The 23,186-nt window shown below is 42.9% G+C and overlaps 1 protein-coding gene across 3 annotated transcripts in view; it reads left to right on the forward strand.

The window, feature by feature from the left end:
* The window catches only part of MAP2K5 (mitogen-activated protein kinase kinase 5), a 146,134-nt gene that overhangs the window by 117,558 nt on the left and 5,390 nt on the right, over positions 1-23,186 (forward strand). For all 3 annotated transcript variants that reach the window (XM_053988650.1, XM_053988649.1, XM_053988651.1), the window contains 2 exons: positions 6,965-7,026; positions 9,646-9,691. In XM_053988650.1, coding sequence (XP_053844625.1) covers positions 6,965-7,026; positions 9,646-9,691 — 108 coding nt within the window. The remainder of the gene's footprint in view (positions 1-6,964; positions 7,027-9,645; positions 9,692-23,186) is intronic.

Genomic DNA, 23,186 nt, shown 5'->3' on the forward strand with positions numbered 1-23,186 from the left:
TACTTGAAAAATATAAAAGCTAAAATCCTAACATTTTAAAATATAAAAAGCTAATTAAAAAAAAATATATATATATAAAAGCTAAAAATCTAAGCCATCATGGCAAGGGGAGGAAGTGCCACATCCCACACTCTGGATTATTCCTGCTCTTAATCATTTCTTTCCTCCCTTTTTCTGGGCTCTGAAAAATATCCCCCAGTAGCTACAACCAAATAACCCCAACATCCACTGGGTTATTTAACCAGAGCACCCACCCACGTTCCCAAGAGAGGAATTCTGCTGTTCCCAGGAATTTGAGGAGCTGGTCCTCAGGAGGTTTGAGGTTTTGAGGTAGGCTGTGTTTTTGGGGATGAAACATTGGCCTTTGCACCTCGCCTCTGCCCAGCTCCGGCTCTGCAGATAAACGAGTTTCCTGTGCACACAGAACTTCACACCGAGATGCCCCCGCGGATAATTTGTCACTTTTGGCACCTGCTACTGAGAAAAGAGCAAGAGGTGCAGAGATGTAATCATCCTTCACCTTCCTGCCCGGGGTGGGAGCCGAGCAGGAGCAATCCAGGAATTCTTTCAAGTCTGGGCCTCGGAGCCACCTCCAGCCAGCGCTGGCTGCTGCCAACTTGTTACTTGTCAGAAATCCCTGCATTAGGGCTGTTCAGGCCTTTTGAAGTAGATTGGCTAGAAAGGCAGAAATAGATTTTTTTTGTTGTTGTTGTTGTTGTTGTTTTATATAGAGATATTGTTTTAGGAATGCTGTGGAAGAAAGTTGTAGGAGTAAATCGAAAGTCAGGCTTTGGTTTTGGTTTTTGTGTAGAGAGTGGGGTTTGTTTTAGGAATGTTGTGGGAGAAAGTTGGTCTGGAAGGAGTAAATCTAAATCAAGAAATGGATTTTGTTTATATATGTGTAGATATATATAATTATTTTGTGGAAGAAAGTTGTTCTTGTAGGAGTAAATATTGAGTTTGTCCAATATTGTCATTCACTCTTGTTGTAGCCAAAGACCATTCACTTAGGAGTTGGACTTGGTGATCCTTATGGTTCCCTCCAACTCAGAATTTTCTGGGAGTACATTTATTACCTATAATTGCACCTGGCAGCATTTCTGGTGCATCTAAGTTTTTCTGGGGAAAAAAAAAAAAAAAATTAAAAATCACTATTTGGCCACAAAGCGAAATGCAGCTACTACAGGAAAGTGAATACATTTTTTGAAAGCTTTAGTAGGAGAGAAGCCTAAAAATTCTTCAATCCTAGAGATTTTGGGGGGCTGAAGTGATAAGGCAGAGAGGCTTTGCAGAGCACAGGCATTATTTATGAAATGCTGCCATTTCAGCATCCGTGGAGGAGGCAGGACAGGAGTTGGTGCCCAGAGGAGATGCTCGTTCCACAGGCAGGGAGCGCCGGGGGAGCCCGGAGCAGAGAGGAGCTGGGCTTTGCTTTGCTGGCTCCTGGTAACTTCCCTCCTGTGGCCCTGGAGCCACAGGACCATGGCAGCTCCTTCTGCACAAACAGAGCTGAGGGGAAAGAACAGGAACGTTTAACCCTTCCCAGAGCAGAGGAACGGAACCCGCTTGGGTTTGGGCAGCCCCTGTTGGCAGCAGCTTCTCGCAGGACGTGCTGCTGGCGCTTGGCCGTGGTTCCATCCACGAGGAACGTGGGTGTGAGCCCAGGTTTTCCATCCCCACCCCGGTGGCATCGCTCCAGCTTCTCTCCTGTTCCCTGGCTCGCTGTGCACAGCTGGTTTGGAGAAATCAGAGGCTGCTCTTGTCTTCTCCTGCAGCAGATGCCAGTGGTGGAAATGTTCCTCGGATGCTTAGGGAATGCTGTGATTCCTGGTTTTCCACTGAGGGAGGTTGTGGCATTTCTCCTGCAGAAGGACGTGATAAATCTCAGGCATTTAAATATGTTCTGAGCAAATATTTCACTCTCGAGGAATTGTGTGTTGGGTAAGACCCCTGAAGGTGTGGAAGGCCTGAGGGGTTTTGGTGTTTGTTGCCAATCAGGAACGGCTCCCAAATTTCATGGGCCTGAGAGTGCTTCCAAAACAAAATAAGCAGCTCCAAACTGTTTTCTGTTGAATTTCCTTCTTGAGATTATCCATGCAAACCTGAAAACTGGACAGGAAAAGGAGGAAGGTGCCTTATCCACGTTTATTTTTGGATTTGCTGGACATTATTTATTTCCTCAGCCTCAGTAGCATCTCTGCCACTGCTCTGCTTAGGGAGAGCAAACAGAGCAGGAGAAGTTCCAAATAATCAGTCGGAGGAGTAAGTGAGGATAATGCTGGGATCTGTAATTCAAGCTCATATTGCAAAGGTTCCAAAGGATTGGCTTCTGGACGTGCTCTTAGGTGGTTCTTTCCTCCTTTGTTCAGACCTGTGAGGAGAAGAAAGGAAGATGCAGATCCTGATGTTATTGCTGCCTTCAAAAGAGAGGGATTCAGGAGGGATTGTTCAGTGCGCTCATTCTCAGGTCTTCATTTAGATAATGTGGCTTCCCCTGACTCCAGGGAAGTCAATAAGGTTTATACCAGAGCCCTGGCACTCTATAAATTAAATATTAGGAGCAGTGTTTGAAGTTTAAAGCCCTCCCTCCTCCTCCAGCTCGGATTTTCTGCCGCTGTGCTTTTGTCTTTCTGCCTGAGCACCTTGCTGACAAGTGCTAATAACAAAATGCCAAGAGAGGGTCCAGTCGGAGTTACCACCCATTAAACATTCTGAACTTGTCCTTTTGCTCATAGATTGTGCATAATTAATAATTAAACAGTTTCAGTTGTAATGGGTTGACCTCCTTGAACTGTTCATTATTCACAAGGCAAAGGCATCACTCAAACTTTTTTCCTCTTGCCCTTCCCTCGCTCGGTGTGCTCAGCTGGTTTGGAGAAATCAGAGGCTGCTCTTGTCTTCTCCTGCAGCAGATCCCAGTCTTGGGAATTACTCCTTGGATCTCCTGCAGCAGATCCCAACTGTGGAATTATTCCTTGGATCTTCTGCAGCAGATCCCAGCTGTGGAATTATTCCTTGGATCTTCAGCAGCAGATCCCAGCTGTGGAATTATTCCTTGGATCTTCTGCAGCAGATCCCAACTGTGGAATTATTCCTTGGATCTTCTGCAGCAGATCCCAGCTGTGGAATTATTCCTTGGATCTTCTGCAGCAGATCCCAACTGTGGAATTATTCCTTGGATCTTCTGCAGCAGATCCCAACTGTGGAATTATTCCTTGGATCTTCAGCAGCAGATCCCAGCTGTGGAAATGTTGTTTGGATTTTTTCCTGCGAGAGATCCCAGCTGTGGAATTATTCCTTGGATCTTCTGCAGCAGATCCCAGCTGTGGAAATGTTGTTTGGATCTTCTCCTGCAGGAGATCCCAGCTATGGAATTATTCCTTGGATCTCCTGCAGCAGATCCCAGGAATTATTCCTTGGATCTCCTGCAGCAGATCCCAGCTGTGGAAATGTTCCTTGGATCCTAGGGAAGCAGCCAGTCCTGGGAATAATGTTCCATGGATCCTTAGAACCCTTTGTGTCTTCACTGCCATTTTGGCATCATCCCCAGTATCGAGGTCTTTATGACACTGGTCAAAAGCTGTGGCAGTTCATGAAAAGGAAAGACCATTCTCCCAGTCAAAATTGAAAATATCTGTTCCTCACTCCTTTAAAATCTTGGATTTCTACTTTCTTTCCCTCTATAGTGTGGTTTCATTTTGTAGGTGGGGAAATCAGGCAGGTCACTGGGGTGCAGCAAATGTGATCATATTCCAGCACTCAGGCTGGGTACAGACGTGTAGCTTTGCTTTATTTCCCTTTATTCCCATCTCTTGGAGTGTCAGACAACATCTGGGAAACCTCAGGATACAAAATAAGCTTTATCTGCACATCCTGGGCTTGAGCAGCCTGGTCTAGTGGAAGGGGTCCTCAAGATTCAACCTTGATTTCCTTGAGCCTCCCAAAAGGCTTTGCATTTTTCAGGCAAATACCTGATAAATCCGTGTCCACTAAAATCCTTGGAATGCTCCATCTCCTTTCCATCCTGAGATCCAGAGTGTGTTCATCTCCACCTTTCCACACAAAATCTCCTCCTCAGCTCCTCAGAGCAAACCAGCCCAGGTGTGGCCATGGCCAGCAGATCAAATACCTGAATTAAATATAAAAATATACCCCAAAAATGGGGGGAAAATAGGATTTAACCTTTACTTCCATCCAGATAAAATTTTCTTAGGCAGGAGCCCCTTGTCCTGTGGTTGTGCTGCAGGACAGGAGCTGCACGGTCCAGGTTTTTATGCTGGTGTTGGAACAACTTCTCCCTTTGCCTGATGAGCCCAGAGGGTTTGGAATAACCAGAGTGGGACTCTGGTGCCTCCAGAGCAGCTCATCAGCTTCTCCTCCCCTCTCCTAATGAGCTTTCTCTCCATTATGGGCCCGTCATCTCTTGTGAATGCAGAAATTATCACCTCCCAAATGAGTGTGAAGTGCTGGATGCCCATCCCGATCCTGCAGCGTGGACTGAGCTGAGCTGGCAGCCCCTGGGAGGGAGGGCTGGCTTGGAAAAAGCTCCTCACTGGCATCTGAGTTAAAATAAACAGCAGGGGTGGCTTGCTGGGCACTGCCAGTTCCCCAGGGAATGGTGTCCCGTGGATTCTGTGCCTGGAGCATTTCCTGCCTGTCCCTTTTTGGGTCCATTCTGTGGATTCTGTACCCAGAACATTTCCTACCTGTCCCTTTTGGGTCCATTCTGTGCCTGGAGCATTTCCTGCCAGTCCCTTTTGGGTCCATTCTGTGCCTGGAGCATTTCCTACCTGTCCATTTTGGGTCCATCCCATGGATTCTGTGTCTGGAACATTTCCTACTTGTCCCTTCTGGGTCCATCCCATGGATTCTGTACCCAGAACATTTCCTGCCAGTCCCTTTTGGGTCCATTCTGTGGATTCTGTGCCTGGAACATTTCCTACCTGTCTCTTTTGGGTCCATTCTGTGTCTGGAACATTTCCTACCTGTCCCTTCTGGGTCCATCCCATGGATTCTCTACCCAGAACATTTCCTACCTGTCTCTTTTGGGTCCATTCTGTGTCTGGAACATTTCCTACCTGTCTCTTTTGGGTCCATCCCATGGATTCTGTGTCTGGAACATTTCCTACTTGTCCCTTCTGGGTCCCTCCCAGTGGCTTCAGGGAGAAGCCCAGGAAGGCTCTGCTGGGGAGGAGGAGAGGATGGAGAGAGGCAAATCCAAGGCTGGTGTTTCCCTCAGTGTTTTCACTATGAATACAGATAATTTTCATGGGCAGTGCTTTGAAGTGGAGAAAGTTGAATTGTGCTGCTGATTTCCTTGTGTTCCCTGCACTCTGCAGCAGAAACCTTGCCTAGATTGCTGTCATTTCTAAGTTTGGAAACAATAACCTCTCCCTCACCCAGCCCGAGTTCAAAGAGAATTTGGCCACGTTCTATCAAGCACTCCTTGTATTTAATAGAAGTCTTTGAAAATTGTCAAGCAATTTTGGCCTCTCCTTTTACTCTTCAGCTACTTCTGATTTAATTGTGTTTTCCAGCAGTTTCCAATTGTTCGGATTGGAAACAAAGCCTTAATAAGAGTTCTAGTTAATTTTCTCTCTTGTAATTACCGATCTCATTTTTCTGATAATTGGCCACAGCAATTATATGTATATTTACTAATCACGCAGGAGGCTCTGCAGTCGTGTCTATCTGCCACCATTGATAATGGCACACACATTGCAGAGGTGCTTTTATCATCTTCTTTTTTCCACTACATCAAAGCTATTTCCCCGTTCCCCATAATGAATACATGCATGCATTTGACACAGTTGTGTGCTAGAGAAATTGTTTGGCTCCCACCAAATGCTGCACGCTCCGAGTTTCTTGCCTGCAGCGCTGGAAGGTTGTATGTAATGATATATTGCTCATCCAAATGGCCAAAGCACTCCAAAGCACAGTGAGATTAAAATAAGTCATTCCTTTGTTAATTTAAATAGGTGCATGTATCATACTTTGCAGGGTACTTTGTGGAGGGATGTCAGGGAGGAAAAAAGACGCCGAAAGGTATTTTTAATAGCAAATGAGAATAGATGAGAATGGAGTCATTTGCAGCTGCGTGTTTTATGTGGCTCTCTTGTTCCAACTGTAGGTCTAATGAGATGACACTGTTAAAGTACTCTGCAGTGTAATTTCATTACATCCTGAGCTGTTACACTATAAACACAGTGGAGCTCTCCGTCATTCCTGGAAAAACTCCGAAATTCGTAAAGCCCTTCTTTGCAAATGGTGATGTTGTTTGTTCCCCGTTCCTCATCTTTCTTTTTTTCCCCCTTCTGCTCTTTCCCTTTTTTTATTTCCATAAATACTGGCTGGTTGTTTTCTACCACTAGCCTGGTAAATCCTGCTCTTTTTTTTTTTTTGGCTTTTAAAAATTCTTTTTGCCTTTTAAATCGTGAACAGGCAGCATATGAGGACAGCCTGGAAAATGAATAAGTGTAAATAAACATGAGTGTAAATAAATAGCGAATGCAGTGAAAGAAACAAAGGTCAACACAAGAATAATTTCACAGCTCTTTGTTAATTACAAGACCATTTGTGTGTTACTTAAATAATCATTAATTTCTCATTTACACTTTCCCTACCTTCCTTTTTACCCTGTGGCTATCATTGTCCTTTTTTCACCTCCCCTCAGTGTCTTTCCACATGTTTTTACCCATTGTGTAATACTCATTAGTTGAAATTCAGTGTTTTATAACACATCCTCCAAAGAATTTGTACCTTTCTGTCTCAAATCCTGCGTGTGAAAAGAAGGCTTTTGGGGTTATTATTCCTGGGGGGGTTTTGTGTGTGTGTGTGTGTGTCTTGCTGTTATTTTGCTTTCTACCTCAAAAAAAAAAAAAAAAAAAAAAAAAAAAAAAAAAGCAAAAAAAAAAAAAAAAGCTGTTGCCTGCTCCTGACTGCTCCTTGTCTCCTGCAATCCCAGGAATCGCCGGTGCTTCCAGCCGGGGAGTTCTCGGAGCCATTTGTGCACTTCATCACTCAATGGTGAGCTGGGTTTGCAAACTGCCGTGCCCTGGGTGGAAATGATCCGTGCCATTAACTCCCGGCTCCCCGAGACCTTCTGGCTCCGCATCCCTTCCCAGAGCAGGGGGCTCGGGGGCCTTGGGCAGATGGGGCAGCAAAGCTGAGCAAACTGTTTAAATTATGTAAACGTTATTTACACAAAGGGTCGTAAAAGTACTTACAAGGGTTGGGCCTTTTTGGGTTGTGTTTTTTTTTGGTTTTTTTTTTTAATAAACCTCGCCCTGCGTGCGGGTGCTGAGACGCTGAGAATCGATCTGCAAAATTCATGTGTGTGGTGTCATTATTTAGGGTTTTTTTTTAAAAAAAAAAATATTTCAATTAAATTGCCTCGATGTTTAGGAAGGCAGGCGGCCTTGATGAATTCATTGGCTTCTCAGTAAGTAATTTTTACTTTACAGTAAGAAATTCATCTGCAAAATTCATGTGTGTAATATCATTATTTAAGGGGTTTTTTTTTTTAATATTTTGTATAAAATTGCCTTGATGTTTAGAAGGCAAGCGGCCTTGATGAATTCATTGGCTTCTCAGTAAGTAATTTTTACTGAGAGCCGTGGTTCAAAACACACCACTGGGTGTATTTGCTGTCCTTAAAACAGAATAGTTCATTGGAAACCTTTTAAATTAAAGGAGAATTGGGGAGAAGAGGAGGTTGTAGAATAAAGAATACGGTTCTTGAGTGAGTAGAGGATACAAATCTGGCAGGTAAGAGATCCTAAAGAAGCAAAGCAAAAGGAAAAAATCTCTTTTTAACTGCCCCACACCCCTCAAAATCCAAAAATAATTTTAAAAGGGAAGGAATTTATGCACAGCAGAAGAAATAAGCTTGAATTTTGTCAAAATAGGAAGTGTTGGAGGGAGAAACATCCCCTCTTGCAGGGCTGGGTGAAATCAGAGGGAGCCACCAGAGTGGGAGCTGTGTATGGGTGGGAGCAGGAATCCAGGGATGTGTCTTTATGCAGGGATTTGTCCTGCTCCAGGGATGTGTCCTTGTCCTCCCCCAAGCCCACCTGGGTTGGGTTTTGCACATTTTGGGGTTTTCTGCCACACGCCAGGGCCGCTGCAGCAGAAGTGACCCCATAAAACTGAATTTTGAGCAGCTCATAGAGCAGAAAGTATCTCTGAGGCCTGCCAGGGCCTGTAACAAATACAGCCACAAAAAGCAGGCTGATGAGCAGTTAATTAAAGTAACTAAATAATTAAAGTTTGTGTAACAGAGGCCTCGGTTTTCAGTGGTTTCAGCTTACAAAGACCGAGGGTATTTGGAGGATTCTGCAGCACAACCCGGGCTGTGGAGCTCCAGCTCCTTTTATCCTCCCCAAAATATCGATGACAGGCTGGTCTCAAGAAGCCAGAATGAGGCAGAGGGAGGGATAACCTGTGTTAAAATCCCCACAGATGTCAACCTGCAGCAGGAGTGATGGTGGCTAATAGCCTGGCTCTCCCTGGGGACAGGGCTACTTTGGGCTGTCAGATTAGAGCTGCTGCCTCAGACAGCTCGTGGCACTGGAATATCTGAGGGGCTCGCAGTTATTTGTAGGGGAAGGTAAATTGTGTCCTTAATATCTCCAATTTACAGCCCAGCTCATTTGGTGTTTTATACCCAGTGCTTTATTAGCTGCGCTTTGCAGTGGGGGGAATTACAGCTTTAAAAAAAAAAAAAAAAAAGGCAAATAAGGACAACTATATCTTATTTAAGCAATCAATTTGGAATAACCCTGAGAGATGTCAAGTGAGCAGCATCCCAGACTTTGTGCCAGGCCCTCCATAAAGCCTGGCTGCTTGGATAGAATCCAATTAGTCCACAGGCAGCTCCTGGTGGTCACCTCTGGGCCACGTTATTGTGCTCCCTCACGCAGCTAAGCATGGCCTCCAGAGCTAATTGCACCTGTTGCAGGGAAAAGCAGCACTGTTTGCATGAGAAACATGATCCTATAAGCAGGTTAATGCTGTGTAATGAACTATCACCCTGCAGGGGAATGGAAATAAATGGGGGAAAGTGAAGGTAGGAACCCCAGGGTATTGCGTGTTCGGCGCTGGAGTTGGATTTCCCACCTGTTTGGATGATTCTTTGTGTGGAGCTGTGTCATAATCCCCAGAGAAAAAAATGGGAATCGGCTCTCTGTGCCTGCTGGTTTTCAGGGGTTTCTGTGTTTACACACCTTTCACGGTGATTAAATACAGAAATCCAAACAAATGGGTTTAAAAATACATAATCAAATACAAATCAAATGTACAAATAAATAATCCCCACCTTTCACGGTCATTAAATACAGAAATCCACACAAACAAACAGTGTGGAGCCCTACATCCCATAAGGGAAGGCTGGGAGAAAGGAAAAACCCAAAATTAATATTTTGGTTCCTGTTAGGAACCCTGTCTCCCATCAGCACCTGCTAAATTTAAGAAATACACTGAAATTCTTCAATCTGTGATAAAAGAGATAAAATACAATTCAATCTTTCAACATTTCAAATAAAACAACTCAATATTTTAACATTCCAAATGAAACAATTCAGTATTTCAACATTTCAAATCAACAAGCACTTGGTTTTGATACAAACATTTTGTTTTGTGACATAGCATGAAGAAGCAGCCAAAGGAAAGGCCAGCACCTGAAGATTTAATGGTGAGTGAAACCTCAGTTTGGATTTTTCAGTGAAATATTTTTTGGTCATTTACATAGAAATTTATCTCTTTTTTTTCCCCTGCATTTTTCAGTGTGCTCAGTGTATTTCTCTCTAAACTCTTCCTGCTTGTGCAGCAATTCCATATTTGCACCCAAGCCAGAGGTGGAATTGTGGTTCTGGTTTTGCTGCTACCTTCACTTGTGATTTGGGGAGTTAATTGAGAACTTTCACAGCCACTATGGAGTTCAAATCAAAACCATTTTGATGCTTGATACACATTTTCTTCCAGTTTGGATGTCCAGGGAGTACAGCTTAATGTAGGTCACTCCTTGTCAGCATTTGCCAGCCTGAACCTTCCCAAAAGTGAAGATAGAAAACAAGAGAGTGAGGTTAAAATATGTATTTCAGTGAAATGCAAGAGCCACTGTTTTCACTTTACGTGGTCATGTAAATGAAAATGTAAATGTAAAATGAAATCAGATTGGCTGCAGGAGAATGAGAATATTTGGTGAGGTGTGTCCATGGAAGGGCTCTCAGCTTGGAATCTGAGCTCAGAGCCCACCTCTTGTGCTGGAAATTGTCATTTTCCAATTATTAATTATTGCTGTTTACAGCAATTTATGTAGGCTCCCAATCCCCTGTGACTCATGTCAGACACCTTTCATTTTTAAATGTTTCCTTCCTTTCCTTTACATTCTGCTTGCTGTAACTCAAAAGCTTCTCTAAAATCATCATGATTCATTTGAAATGAAATGTACATTTCAATATACATATTTATTTGAAATGAATGTACATCTGTGCATGAAATACACAGAGATAATTGGAATACAGGAATAATTGTAAGGGATTTTAGCAGGATCAGGACACTGGTGCATCCTCTCATGTCTTGCTTCCAAGAAAGAGAATATTCTCATTGCTTCTGTGGGAATAAACAAGTTTTTCTACTGCAGCAGTTCTCTAGTTAAAGGCTAATCTCTGAAGATGCCCAGGGGCAGGTGTCTCACGATCCAGACCAGTCTCTTTGCTGGTTAGGAAAGTATTTAACTGTGAATCTCATTTGAGGGGTATTAACTCCACCAAACCTGCACTTGGAGTTGGGCACCTGCTTACACACCACACTGCAATGAAACCTTAAATTTTATCAGAGCCCCTCCACTTCGGGTTTTCTCACACCAAAGGCTGGTTTTTTTGTCTTTTTTTATGAACTTCTGATGGCCGGGAAATTCTTGCAGTTAGTCACATCTGAGAAAAGCTGGAGCAGGTTCTGGAGCTGCAGACGCATTCACCTCGTGCGCGTTCTGCCACGGCCGGGCGCCTCGCCTGTTCAAACAAGGCAGTGGGGCTTCATGAAACCTCTCTGTGCCTGGAAATGCACATGCTGGTGATGCAAGAGGCCCTGCCACTGATAAATAAAACATCTGCAGATCCCCCAGCCCCCCAGGAGTGCGCGATGTGTGGGGATGCTGGTGAGCAATAACACCACTCCAGGGTGTAGAGCCATAAAAATGAGGCCAAAGGGTGAGTGCCTGCAGTGGCAGGGAAGTGCACAGATTTATCTTTACAACTACACGCCCTGGAGTGTGCTGGGCCCCTTTAGAGGAGGTGTTTTGTGAAATTATTTGGAAATTCTGGCGCCTCTAGGGGGGGAAAAAAAGCAAAATAAATAAAAAAAAAGAAGCGTTCCTACTTTTTAAAAAATTTAATGCATTTTTTTTTCCCCACCTCCTTTTTAGTCACTTAGAAATGAGCTTGCAGCAGCGAGTAGTAAAACAGGAGCTGCTTGCTCCTTTGTATTATAGAGGATATATGTAATATTATATATATTTATATTTTTATTCTTATATATAAATCTTAAATCATATTTTTATTCTTATATAATATATAATATATTATATATTATATATTATATATTATATAATATATATTATATATTATATAATATATAATATATAATCCTTTATAATATATAATATATAGTATATAGTATATAATATATAATATATAATATATAATATATAATATATAATCCTTTATAATTAATTATATAGAGGATATATGTATTACAGAGACTATATTATATATTTATATTTATATTCTTATATACATATATATCTTATATATACATATATATCTTATATACAATATATATATGTATATTTATAATCAATATTATATAATATATAATTATTTTATATTATATATTTATAATTAATTATTTATATAATATATAATTAATGGTTATTTCTCTAATGTATATAATTAATGATTATTTATATAATATATATACATTTATTTTTCTATTATGTATTATATATTTATAGAGTCAAACCCTTTATATATTTGCTTTCCCCCAGTCTTCTCAAGGAGCACTTTATTTATGAAATTAATATGAATGTGTGCATTAGCATTATGTGTCTGTGTACACAGACACACACAGCATATCTGTGCCTAAATACGTGTACAGCAATTAATTTATAATTGGTGGAAAACGGGGCCAGGAAAAACCCAAAACTTGAAATATCATGGAATTAATGAGGTTGGAAAAGCCCTCCAAGGGCCCGGAGTCCGTTTGATGCCCACCTGGAGCAGAGCACCGAGTGCCACATCCCCTGAGCACAAACAGCCTGTGAATTCTGCACTTTCTCACCACTGCACCCTTCTAATTCCACCTTCCTGACACGGCCACGTGCCTCTGCTGGCCCTGAGGAATGCACAGAGGGATGCCGTGGATCCCTGGCTCCTCAAGGTCACCTTCCCACTGCTGTCAACCCCAGCAGGATCTCACCTTGTTCATGGCATTTTGGTTTATTTTAATGAAAAGCTCCGTGCCAGCAGTGAAGGGGAGGTGTCACACACTCCCATCCCCACCTGCAGACAAACCAGAGCATCTTCTCCTCCCCTGCAGACACAGCTGTACTGGGAGTCACTACTTTGGGACCAGTTCAGGATAATTAAGGACTGAAAGCAAAATAAAGGGAGCAGAAGATGAATTTTTTCCTCCTCTGCTGATAATCAGTAAATTTTAGGTGCATTTGAGGAGCTGGAGTGCCAGGTTGGCACCTCCATCAGTTTTGGGATGGATTTCCCCTGCCTGTCATGCAAAAAGCTCTTTATTATAAAACCCAAAATGTCCATTTTGTCAGGAAATAGGGCCACGGCCGAGGCTGGATGAAATTCCTGTTTAAAGTCAGGTTTCTCATGACCACAGATGTCCACGTGCAGGTGAATCAGGCTCCTGTATTTATTTATTTTATTATGTATTTACTCACTGCTCTCTCTGCAGCCATCCCCAAAACAATCCCATTGGTTTTTCTGGATATATGTAATCAAATCAACTGACTTGTTCCACAGCAGTGAAATAAGGAATTTCACCAAGTAATGAGGAAAAGATTGTCCATTCAGGGAGAGAAACAACCTCAGAATTCACCAGTGGTCATCCTAAACTTACTCTAAAACGCTGCTCTTTTATCTCCAGTTTGTTTTCTCTTAAGAGAAAGGCAGAGACCAAATTAAATTGAATATATTCCTGTATTATCACAGGCACAGCACATTCCTCTCTGGCTCTCCCCTCCCTTTCTAACATGAAAATCTCAACAATTCTTCCATATAAAGAGATTTTTCCCCTTTGCTTTTGCATTTTTTTGCCAGAAACACAGAGTTTTTTCTGGCTCTTGGGGCAGTGCTTTTTTAGGAGTTGTGCTGTGGCAGCCCAGGGAAGGTTTAAACTCCTGTGCCTGTTTTTAATTCCCTTGTTGTGCTTGTTGGAGATGTAAGAACAAGCAGCCAGAATGCATTTTTGAGAGTCTCTAATATCTTGACACATCTCTTAAGACATTTAAATGCACTAATTAACTGTTTATCTGGGAAAAAAATACCATTACAGCCAATAAAATCAGGGTGCCTGGTCCAGAGCCATTCCTGGAATGGAGAGGGGCATTGCTGGGTGCATAGGAATGGGAAATTTCAAAGTTGTATTAGGCATTGAAATAAATAAAATAGCAAAGGAGAACAGGTTTTCCAGTATGTCAGTGGCTTTGATACTGATGATGTACAATTTATCACACAATGTTTAATTTTATACATTTAATATTTTTAATTTTAATAATTTAAATTGAAAATTTTAAATTTTATTTTTAATTGATAAAAATTGATTTTAAAATGGATAAAAATTAAAATAAAGTATCGATATAAGAAACATCAGTAATTTAAAATTTTAACTCCTGTTTAAACCCAGGGAAGGTTTCATTCACGTTCAAACCCAGAGAACGTTTAACTCCTGTTTAAATGCAGGGAAGGTTTAACTCCTGTTTAAAGCCAGGGAAGGTTTAACTCTTATTTAAAGCCAGGGAAGGTTTAATTCCTGTTTAAACCCAGGGAAGGTTTAACTCCTGTTTAACCCAGGGAAGGTTTAACTCCTGTTTAAACCCAGAGAATGTTTAACTCCTGTTTAAAGCCAGGGAAGGTTTAATTCTCATTTAGGCCCAAGGAAGGTTTAACTCCTGTTTAAAGCCAAGGAAGATTTAACTCCTGTTTAAAGCCAAGGAAGGTTTAACTCCTGTTTAACCCAGGGAAGGTTTAACTCCTGTTTAAACCCAGAGAATGTTTAACTCCTGTTTAAAGCCAGGGAAGGTTTAACTCCTGTTTAATCCAGGGAAGGTTTAACTCCTGTTTAAAGCCAGGGAAGGTTTAACTCCTGTTTAAAGCCAAGGAAGGTTTAACTCCTGTTTAACCCAGGGAAGGTTTAACTCCTGTTTAACCCAGGGAAGGTTTAACTCCTGTTTAACCCAGGGAAGGTTTAACTCCTGTTTAAAGCCAGGGAAGGTTTAACTCCTGTTTAAAGCCAGGGAAGGTTTAACTCCTGTTTAAAGCCAAGGAAGGTTTAACTCCTGTTTAACCCAGGGAAGGTTTAACTCCTGTTTAACCCAGGGAAGGTTTAACTCCTGTTTAACCCAGGGAAGGTTTAACTCCTGTTTAACCCAGGAAAGGTTTAACTCCTGTTTAACCCAGGAAAGGTTTAACTCCTGTTTAAAGCCAGGGGAGGTTTAATTCCCATTTAGACCCAGGGAAGGTTTAACTCCTGTTTAACCCAGGGAAGGTTTGACTCCTGTTCCTGCCCAGAGTCCAGGGAAGCAGCCAGGCTGGGGCTGTGCCTGTATTTACGGTATTTTCCCAAAGCTTTCCATTCTAAGCTCTATTTAATGGAATCTATGCATAGTAAGTAATCAGGTCAGAGAGAAGCAGCATCCCCTGTTTGAGATCAATCGCTGGCTAATACTTTATCTAGGCCACTTTATTATCTCATGCTGATTCCATTCCCATTCTCCTCCTCCTTTGTAGCGTGCACTTCAGCTGTGGTAAAACTACGCCTGGCATACATATTAAAAACATATACCCATTCTATCTGTATGTAAATGGGGGAGGCACAGCTGGATATTGCAGGAGTTTGATTTACTAATAGTTATTATCTGTTCTAGCTGTTCAGAGGCAGGGAGAGTTGCAGAAAACAAGCTAGCGCAGAAATTGCCTTTATGATATCACTGCCCTGCTTTGGTAATTGTTTAAAATCTCTTCTTTAGCTGCAAGCTCGGCCTCGGCTTCTGCAGATTGTTGGTGCTTTTATTTTTTTTTTTTTTGGAATTGCTGGAGTCTCTTGGTGAGGGGTTTTTTGTGGTTAGTGCAGCATTGGACTCCTCCATGCTGGTTATTGGGACGAAAGGCGTTTACATAAAAAAATTGTATTTGAAGCACCAAAAGTCAGGAGTGGAGCAGTTGTTCTGTTGTACTTTCCTGTGGAGGCACCAAAGCACAGCCTTTAGGATTTCTCAAGAAAGAATTGGGCAGGGAGAGGATGCAGCCACCTTCTGCACTCCATTACTTTTGCACAGATCTAATGATTTTTCCTCAAGCTGTCAAATTTCAACACAGCCAGGAGCTTTTCTCCTTTTTAAAATTTAAATTACTGACGCCTCTTATGTCGATATTTTATCAATCTAAATTTTATCAATGTCAACATTGTGTGATAAATTGTACATCATCAGTATCAAAGCCACTGACATGCTGGAAAACCTGTTCTCCTTTGGTATTTTATTTATTTCAATGCCTAATACAATTTTGAAATTTCCCATTCCTATGCACCCAGCAATGCCTCTCTCCATTCCAGGAATGGCTCTGGACCAGGCACCCTGATTTTATTGGCTGAAATGGTATTTTTTTTCCAGATAAACAGTTAATTAGTGCATTTAATTGTCTTAAGACATGCCAAGATATTAGAGACTCTCAAAAATGCATTCTGGCTGCTTGTTCTTACATCTCCATCAAGTACAACAAGGGAATTAAAAATGTGAGGTTTTAAGTAGCTGGATTTTAAGTAGCTGTATTTTATGTAGCTTTATTTCAGAGGGTCTGCACAGTAGCTAAACATATTTGCAGTTCGTTATGTTAAACCCCTGGTTTCAGCTCTCAGGAAATACTCCCATGGTTTAAACAAACAAATGGAGGATCAGCATAATCCTGCCTGGATTTTCATCTAAACCCCCAGAATAAAGCCAATAAAACACTGGTGCTTAGGTTTGTCAATAAAGGGCTTTCCCCCCGTGGTATCACTGAGGAGCCAGGGCTGGGGTGTGGATGATGATGATTTTTGGGATGGATCAGAGGGCTCTCAGCACTTTCCTTTGCACAAACACAGCCCAGAGATGCTGTGAGATCAGCTTTAGAGATCCGTGCTTGTTGTGTGCACCTCCCCAGATATTTGGGCATCATTGCTGAGTCACAGGAAGCCAAGAATTTTCCCTCTTTGGGTACTTTTTTTACCCTGGGCCAGTGCAGGATCTCCCATCAGGGATGATAAAATTGTCTGTGCTTGGAGCAGTGATGAAAGGTTTTGTTTGCAGATGTTCAGCCTCTCCTCTGTCACAACAATCCCAGTTCTTCACTCCATGACAAGGGGAAGTTCTGACAGACACCAAACACAAGCAGATGTGAAGGAAAAGGCTCTCTCCTGGTTTCTCAAGGAAAAGAAGTACAGAGCCAAGTATTTCAGCTGTTGTAAATACAAGAATTGTTTAGGTTGGGAAAGGTTTTTTTGCATCATCCAGTTCAGTCATGAAATATATGTGATCAGTAATAAACTGGGTCTTCAGTCTCTCAGTTCAGACATGCAGAGGACAAGGAGTTCTGGATCAAATCCTGGACACACTGAAGACAAATCAAAATTTATACTGAGGCAAGGATTTCACAGCAGGGCTCGGGATGCTCCCGTCACTGGGTGTTCAGTGTCTTCCTTGCTCAAGGTAGCTTAAGAGGAAAAAAATCTGTGTTTCTTCAGGTGGCAGCATTGCTCACTGAGCTGAAATTGGGAAAGGTGGCTCAGGGATATTTCCCCCTCTGTCTTTCAAAAAAAAAAAAGTGGGGGCAAAGCCATCTCTCTCCTTGGGGTGTGAGTTCTTCTGTGCCACTTGAGAAATCAGCTCTTGAAATGGAGACATCCATTCCATCAGTGTCACTAAATCCAGCAGTCACCCAAGAGCAGGATGGTGACAGGGTTAAGGGGTGATGCCTTCATTCCCTGCCTGCTGCACCCATTGCCGTGGGATCACCCAGTTCCTCCAGCAAATGGGAATATCTGGGAAAAACATCTGGGGATAAATGGGAATATTCCCCTCCTACCATGCCCTAGAGCTGCACAGAACAGCAGCACTTCCCTGTGAAATGTGAAAAGGAATAACTCGAGTTGGCTCAAAGAGGTGTTGAAAATCTGAGGAAATTGGATAAAAACAAATTGGCAACAGCTTAGAGGGATACAGTTCATATTTTTTGGTTACTTGAGTCTCCTGGGCTTTGCAGCTTGATTTGAGCAAATGTTTCATTTGGCACTGCTGGTTGTTCAGTAGTTCTCCAGGCACAGGGACAAATATTTACATCTCACTCATTTTGGTAGCAGAATTGCAAATCTTTCAGTTAGTAGATATTGAGAAGTTTACATTTGCCTTGTTGATGCTTTATGTCAGCTGTCTTCCTTACGTATTTATTTTGAAAAATTGAGGGAAAAAAAAATCTGTTAGCAGTTCCAAAATAAGACCCATACTTTTATATCCCAGAATACTGTCCTTTCTATTCATTCCAAATCCATCAAGGAATTTGCTCTAACAGGCAACTGTTGAAATCCACGTACGATTTTTATTTGTGTAATGAAATTGGCATTTGAAATGTATTCAGACACTCTGCATAGATTAAAATGGCTGGTACTTGTGCAGTACCAGTACATGTGGGTCTCTAGTCCAATTAGCACCTCAGGACACTCCTGCAGTATTAAATAAGAGTAATAATTGCCTATGAATAAGCAGAGTATAAAGCAGGAGATAGAGATATGGCTTCTTAGTGACCTGTGTGCATTATGCCTCAAATCCCTTAATCAGATTTGTACCGCTTGATTCTTCCATCCGCAGAAATTCAGCTGGAGGATCAGGGCCTAAAGTAGTAAAAAATCAATTAATACGACTTTCTAATTTGTGCAGTTGACAAAAAAAAAAAAAAAAAAAAAAAAGAAAAAAAAAAACACCCGCATATAAATAGGGGACATTTTTCTCCTGAAGAGGGCCCGTGCTGAAAGATCTTTTAATTGGATTTTCATTGTGATTGACAGCGCTTGATTATGACAGTAACTTTATTTGGCTGGACTGTTAGAGCCCCCTTGTTCAGGGTGGTTTCTTCCCTTTTTTCCCCATCAAAGGCCTTTTTTTCTCGGCGGCATTCCCGGCGGAGAGGCAGAGTTTGTGAAAGAGCCTTTTAGCACCTTTGTTGCCGCCATCCCTGGTGACGATTGGGCCCAGCTGGTTGCGGGTCGCAAAATGCTCCCCTCACAAAGAGAAATCTCCCTCGCCTCCATCATTTTAAGAGCTCCAGAAACCTGTTGAGGATTAGAAGTAGCTTTAGATGTGAAATGAGTGTTAAGTATTAGTAATCGGGAGATTAGGGCCCCGGGGACAACGGGAGATAAACAACCGCAATTAAGGCAAATCTGCCAGAGTAAACAAAATTGAGCAGAAACAGATGCCCTCGCCATTTTGGGGGATTGATTGGAGGGCACCGAGGAATCGATTTTTGTCTTGTTTACACTTCCAAACCCCGGTGATAAACTGGGAGGCTAAATATTTCATAGCGCCTGATTTTAGTTAATTTTTCTCGGCTCCTCACAGTGACCAGGCCCGGCCTCGCTCAGCCTTCACAGGGAGCAGCTAATTGCCTATGAAGGGCCCCTGTGTTTAAATGGGCTTGACAGGAATTTAAATTTTGTTTCAATCAACCTCTGTGCTCACAGCCTGCTCCAGTTTCTAATTTTTAAATTAAACATGATTTCTTTTTTATTTATTTTCCTCTTTTTAAGCCGCGGCCTCCCCTCCAGAGCGGGCTGCTGCCACTCCCACCCGGGGCAGAGCTCGGAGCAGGCGGCTTTATTCAGGGTGAAACCCCAAAATACAGCCCTGGAAAAGTTCACTGTCCCATCAGTGTGCATCTGCCTGCTGGGATTTGATGGGAGAGGTTGGGGGAACACTCAGCCGGTGTAAATCGGGGTGAGCCTGTGCCTGCTGGGCTGGGGGAGCCGGGTTTCCACCAGGGAAAGGCTCCTCTGGATTAAAATACAGCTCTGAGCATGGAAATGGTGCTGGTGGCCTCGGTCGTTGTTCAGTGACCTTGGGAGAGATTCAAAGGAATTTATATATTTTTTTTTTTCCCCAAGCCAACTAGTGGTGGTATATTTTGCTCTCTCTGTGTTTTCAGCGGGGCTCTGTGTGTTTTTTTCCAGCGTTGTTTCATACCTGAGCTTTCTCTGCTCCTCAGACGAGGGGATTTGGCAGCGCCTTCACCTCCATCATTTAATACTTTATTGAGTCCCTTCACAGAGCCTGCCAGCCACGGGGATGGCATTTTGCACTCCGTGCAGGCACTGTGTAGCCATGGAATGCAGGATGATCGTCGTGGTACTTTTAAAAACAACTTGTTCATTTGCAGAAACTTCATCACAAAAATGCTAACGAAGTACGAGCTGTTCCATTCTCCCTTTTTGCTTCCAGCCACATCATTTTCAGGGTGTTTTTGCTTTTGTTAATTGTTGTTATTTGAGCGTGTATGCAACACAGCATTTTCTTCTCCAAGGTTTGGGTGAAAAACATTTAGGAGATTGTTTCAGTTTACTTCAGCTTAGTAATTTGCTTAGCATTTTTTTTTTTTTTTTCCCAGTAGAAGAACTTGGGGAAAACAGTTGTTTTCTTCACCCTTCCCCCAGAGTCTAGGGGAACACTTAGTCCTTGTTTGAAGGAAATTCTGTATCAGCTCTGAATTCCTGACAAGCTCTGTTTGGTGTCACTGAGATCATTCATTCCTGTGCTGGTGCTGAGGGCACTTCTGCAGGTGCAGCTCCACCGGAGTTCAGCTCAGGTGTGCCTTTCTGGTGTGAATCTCTGCTCTTTCTGAGCCCCCACTCTCTCATTCTCATCACAGCCAGGTCTTGAAGCTCACAAATTGAATCGATTTCAAATGAAGCCCCACCAGAAGATGTGCTCCAGGCACACACCTAATGAGCTCCAGCTACTAATGGGCAGTGAGGCCACAAACCAGACCAGAGCTGGGCAAAAGTCAAACCTCCTCCATCCCCAAAAATGTTGCACCGAGCATTTCACTCAGCAGAGCTGCTTCTGTTGTCGACAGCTTGCTAATGTTGACAGACTCCATCAGCCTTGGGCCACTCTCCCCATTCCTCCTCTGCAGCTCTTCTTAACCTCAGCAGCGCTTGCAGAAGTAAACTCCAATTAGATTTCGGTAGCTTTAGTTTGTTTTAAGAGTTTTTAAGAGAAAACACACACAAAAACTGAAATACCTTTGCTGGGAGCTGGCTCGTTTGTAGCCGAGCAGCGCGAGGAGTGCCAAGGACAGTTACTGCTTTAACAACAAATATCAAAAGCAAAGCTGCCGTGGAAAGAATGATCTGCAGATGGGCAAATAGATTCCTCTGTGCCACAGCCAAACCCTAAACCCTGCAGTAAATTTCAGACCAGTCTTTGCCACAGGAAGGGAACAAATAGCAGACCCAGGGTCCTGCAGGAGGAGGGGTTGAGGAGTTTGAGGTCAGGTGCAGCTGTGGAGTGGAGCTGCTCCAATTCCTGCTGTTCTCACCTGAAAAATTCCCTCTTCACCCTTTGTCTGGTGATGAGTTGCCAGCTCGGGCACATCAGTGAAGTGCATGAGATCTGCTTTGGGATCACCAGCTGTCCAAAGCTTGGGAAAATAATACTTTAATCATACTGAAGAACCTGTATTGCTGTTTAAAAATGGAAATTTGGGTGAGGTGTGTAGACAGTTGCTGTTCAGGTTAAGGTGTTCTTCCTCTTGGTCCATCCATCAGGCCTGGGGACTCTTGTAATTTGAAGACAAATTCTGTAAATTGCAGGAGAGTTTTGGTGCCTCAACAAAACTAAACCAGCTGAAAATCGCTTGCAATTAACTTTATAATATAAAAAGGAAAAATGAAAAATGCACTGGTGAAAGCCAATCTACAAATAGATAAATAATAGGGGACAAAAGTACTTCTCAAAACAAAAAAAAGATAAGGAAGAAATATAACCCCAGGGCTTCAGTGCTCAGTTGTGTTATCCATTTATCTTTGGTTTGCATCATCTTTTCACTGTCTCACATATCATCAGAGGGATAAAATCATTAGTGTGCTAATCTAGGTAGCCATAGTTCTAAGGCTGACCTAGGCTAATCTGCCTTTGCAATTTCAAGAACTATGTTTGACTCCTCTGAAAGTAACCTTAAATTGTAGTCTTGTAAGAATTCCAGAGCTGTATCCTTCACTCCTTCTCCTAATGAGGTTATGACCAAATGCTCATTATAATTGCTTTAGACTCCTTTTAATTTTCAAGCTTATTAATCATAAGAAGAGTTATTTAAAATTGCATAAATTAATCTTAGATTAAAAGCCCATCAAAGCCTCGAAACAATTAAGAATAAGTAGGATTTCCCTGGGGCAGCAAGTTTTATTTTAATAGTGTAGTCAGGTGGATATCAGAACATTGAAGTATGGTAGTGATTAATGTATGCAAAATTTAAATGAGAGTTTTTAAATGGCAAATCTAAATCACATATTGACCTAACTGTAGGCTTTAACTGCATTGTCTGTCATATATTTAAACTGTTTAGTAATCAACATTTTAATTACAGTGTACGTTAGGGAGGCCATGCAACAAACAAAACTCCCCACTTCCCGAGTGGAGCTGCTCAGCAGGCTGGGCTCTGCTCTCAGCTGAGGAGCGAGCAAGGAGCAGAAACTTGCAGGGAAATGACCAGACTTGGTTTTCCCTGTGGATCTGTTCTTGTTCCTGCCTCATCTCCAGCCAGAAAACGCCGCTGTCCATGCTGGGAGCGCTCAAGGTTGGATTGGAGCACCCTGGGGTGGTGGAAGGTGTCGCTGCCCAGGGCAGGGGGACGACTGGGTGGGTTTTAAGGTCCTTCCAGCCCGGGATTGGGGTGTGCCATGATTCTGTGATTCCATGATTTCATCCCCTGCTCTGGGGCTTTGTCTGCAGCGCCCGGCTGAGCACAGCTCTGGATGCTGGAGCCTCTCCGGCGCAGCGAGCGCAGTCCTTGCCCTCAATAGTCTGAGGACAGAACAGGGAGAGAGAACTGGGCCAGCAAACCTCGCTCCCAGATCAGGCACAGCCTTGCAAGTCCCAAGGAGCAGCTGCAGTTTTAGGGTTAAGCTCAATCTGTGATCTGCAATCCAGTTTGGAAGGGACAAGGAGGCTGCAGCTGACCTTGCTGCAGCTTTGGGACACTTTTAGCAGACACACGAACTGAGCCTCTCTGTCTCTGCTGTTCCAAGCACTTCAGGTGCTCACACTTTTCTTAAAAGGATTAAAAAAAAAAAAATCCCAAAATTTCAAAAGGAAAACAAGAGATGGAGCAGCTGGATCACACTTGAAGTGTCCTGCAGGGTCCTTTCACCCGTGGCTACGTTCTGTGTCTCCGTGGATTCTCGTGTGCTCAGCCTTCAGAGTCTTTAGCCCACTCAAGCCTCGGAAGCTGCGTGGAGCATCCCCTGAGGATGCCCTGCCACCTTCTGTGCCTGTGAATTAACCATGTTTTGGGAGTCTGCAGTGAGAGAATTGGCCTGAGGATTCCTCGCTGCTATTCCTGGCTGTGGGAGCCGCAGTTGGATACTGTGGATAGCTGGCACAGATAATTAGAACAGCTTTTAGTGTGGCTTGTCCTTGGAGGCAACAGCTCGAGATGGAAAATCCTCCAGCACTGGAGGCAGGGCTGGAGTGATGAAATCCTAACACGTGCTGAGGGCACTGGAGGGGGACCCGGGGTCAGTTCGGGGTGGTTTGGGTTGCTCAGCACTTTGTGTTTCCAGGAGTTCTGGAAACTGTTTGGGTTGCTCAGCACTTGGTGTTTCCAGGAGTTCTGGGAAGCTGGTGCAGCTCCAGAGCTGAG

This window comes from Vidua macroura, chromosome 12, assembly GCF_024509145.1.
Source record: "Vidua macroura isolate BioBank_ID:100142 chromosome 12, ASM2450914v1, whole genome shotgun sequence".
NCBI classification, from domain to species: domain Eukaryota; kingdom Metazoa; phylum Chordata; class Aves; order Passeriformes; family Viduidae; genus Vidua; species Vidua macroura.